We start from the raw sequence: 2,500 nt of genomic DNA, 5'->3' as shown, positions 1-2,500 counted from the left end.
GCAACCGGGTACCCGATACCCGTACCCAGCCGGGTACGGGTACCTGTTTGCGACCCTGGTGCGGCCGGGTACGGGTACGGGTAGGCCGTGAGTCACTGGTGAGTCACCGTTTGTCACTCATTTCCCAACGTCTTGTCTCTTCTCACAATTCAACTTCCTAGAATCAACCCACCCGCGCCTGCAACATGGCTTCATCCCAGAGGTCGCAATCGGGTACCCGATACCCGTACCCGTACCCGGCCAGGTACGGGTAGGGTACGGGTACGGCCGGGTACGGGTACCCATTTGCGACCCTGGTGCGGCCGGGTACGGGTAAGGAATCAAAACCCGTTTGCGACCTCTGGCCGACCCTACCCGCGCGCACCAACACACGCGGGATGTCCCCCCACCGAGTGGCCAGTCTTATCAGACTCTTGGGGGGCAAACAGCGTTGTTGCGAGCGCCTGCCGACGCCTGACGCGGCACACGAGGGCACGGCGTGGGCCTCCCCCTGGGCCTTCCCCTGGGCCTTCCCCTGGGCCTTCCCCTGGGGCCTCCCCCTGGGGCCTCCCCCTGGGGCCTCCCCCTGGGGCCTCCCCCTGGGCCTTCCCCTGGGGCCTTCCCCTGGGCCTTCCCTCGGGGCCTCCCCCTGGGGCCTCCCCCTGGGGCCTCCCCCTGGGGCCTCCCCCTGGGCCTCCCCCTGGGGCCTCCCCCTGGGGCCTCCCCTTGGGCCTCCCCCTGGGCCTTCCCCTGGGCCTTCCCCGGGGCCTTCCCCTGGGCCTTCCCCTGGGCCTCCCACGGGGCCTTCCCCTTGAGCCCGCGCGGAACAACGCACGCACACGGGAGACGCGCGTACGGGCCCGGCGGAACGGCCACGTCCCCGTGTCCTCATGCTCGGCTTTCTCCATCTCCCCCCCCCCCCCCCGGTGCCTTGACGCTCTGCTTCCTTTGCCCTGTGTCTCTGTCTCCTTGTCCCCGTGCGATTTTGATCTCCGCGTCCCTCCGTCTCCGTGTCCTCACGTGCATCTGCACGTCCGTGTCCCCGTGTTTCCGTTGTCCCCTGTGTCTCCCCGCTCTGTCTCCATGTCCCCATGTCCCCGTGTCCCCATGTCCCCGTGTCTCCGTGTCCCCGTGTCCCCGTGTCCCCGTGTCTCCGTGTCCCCGTGTCTCCGTGTCTCCCCGCTCTGTCCCCGTGTCCGTGTGTCCCCGTGTCCCCGTGTCCCCCTGTGTCCCCGTGTCCCCGTGTCCCCGTGTCTCCCCGCTCTGTCTCCGTGTCCCCGTGTCCCCGTGTCTCCCCGCTCTGTCTCCGTGTCCCCGTGTCCCCCTGTGTCCCCGTGTCCCCGTGTCTCCGTGTCTCCCCGCTCTGTCTCCGTGTCCCCGTGTCCCCGTGTCCCCGTGTCCCCGTGTCCCCGTGTCCCCGTGTCCCCGTGTCCCCGTGTCCCCGTGTCTCCGTGTCCCCGTGTCCCCGTGTCCCCGTGTCCCCCCGTGTCCCCGTGTCTCCGTGTCCCCGTGTCTCCGTGTCTCCCCGCTCTGTCTCCGTGTCCCCGTGTCCCCGTGTCCCCCTGTGTCCCCGTGTCCCCGTGTCCCCATGTCCCCGTGTCCCCGTGTCCCCATGTGTCTCCCCGCTCTGTCTCCGTGTCCCCGTGTCCCCCTGTGTCCCCATGTCCCTGTGTCCCCGTGTCCCCTGTGTCCCCCGTGTCCCCTGTGTCTCCCCGCTCTGTCTCCGTGTCCCCGTGTCCCCATGTCCCCGTGTCCCCGTGTCCCCTGTCCCCCTGTCCCCCTGTCCCCCTGTCCCCGTGTCTCCGTGTCCCCGTGTCCCTCTGTGTCTCCGTGTTCCCTGTCCCCCTGTCCCCGTGTCTCCGTGTCCCCATGTCCCCGTGTGTCTCCGTGCCCCTCCGTGTCCCACTGTGTCTCCGTGTCCCCCTGTGCCTCCGTGTCCCCTGTGTCCCCGTGGTGTCCCCCCCGCAGTGCCCCCGCTGTTCCGCTCCAACTCGCTGACGCGTGTGGACGGCTCCCCGAAGCGCGGCTCCGTCATCGCGTGGCCCGAGAGGAGGCAGAGGTGGGAGTGTACGCACGTGTGTGTGTGTACGTGTGCGTGTGTGTGTGCACGTGTGCGTGTGTGTGCACGTGTGTGTGTGCACGTGTGTGTGTACGTGTGTGTGTGTGTGCACGTGTGTGTGTGCGTGTGCACGTGTGTGTGTGCACGTGTGTGTGTGCACGTGTGTGTGTGCACGTGTGTGTGTGTGCATGTGCACGTGTGTGTGTGCACGTGTGTGTGTGCACGTGTGTGTGTGCACGTGTGTGTGTGCGTGTGCACGTGTGTGTGTGCACGTGTGTGTGTGTGTGTGCACGTGTGCGTGTGCACGTGTGTGTGTGCACGTGTGTGTGTGTGTGCACGTGTGTGTGTGCACGTGTGTGTGTGCGTGTGTGTGTGTGTGCACGTGTGTGTGTGCACGTGTGTGTGTGCACGGTGTGGGTACGTTGTGTGTAAGTGTGTCGGGGTGATAAGTGTGCGTGTGTG

At 67.3% G+C, this 2,500-nt stretch overlaps 1 protein-coding gene across 1 annotated transcript in view; it reads left to right on the top strand.

Annotated features, from left to right (window-relative positions):
• Nucleotides 1–2,484, top strand: part of LOC133361199 (calmodulin-regulated spectrin-associated protein 1-B-like) — a 34,637-nt gene extending 32,153 nt beyond the window's left edge. The window contains exons 12-13 of the mRNA XM_061580083.1: nt 1,948–2,038; nt 2,472–2,484. Coding sequence (XP_061436067.1) covers nt 1,948–2,038; nt 2,472–2,484 — 104 coding nt within the window. The remainder of the gene's footprint in view (nt 1–1,947; nt 2,039–2,471) is intronic.
• Nucleotides 2,485–2,500: the final 16 nt, after the last annotated feature.

The sequence above is a fragment of the Lethenteron reissneri genome, chromosome 71 (assembly GCF_015708825.2).
Source record: "Lethenteron reissneri isolate LAM-NWPU_2019-01 chromosome 71, ASM1570882v1, whole genome shotgun sequence".
Classification (NCBI taxonomy): domain Eukaryota; kingdom Metazoa; phylum Chordata; class Hyperoartia; order Petromyzontiformes; family Petromyzontidae; genus Lethenteron; species Lethenteron reissneri.
This window is presented reverse-complemented; position numbering and strand designations above follow the sequence as displayed.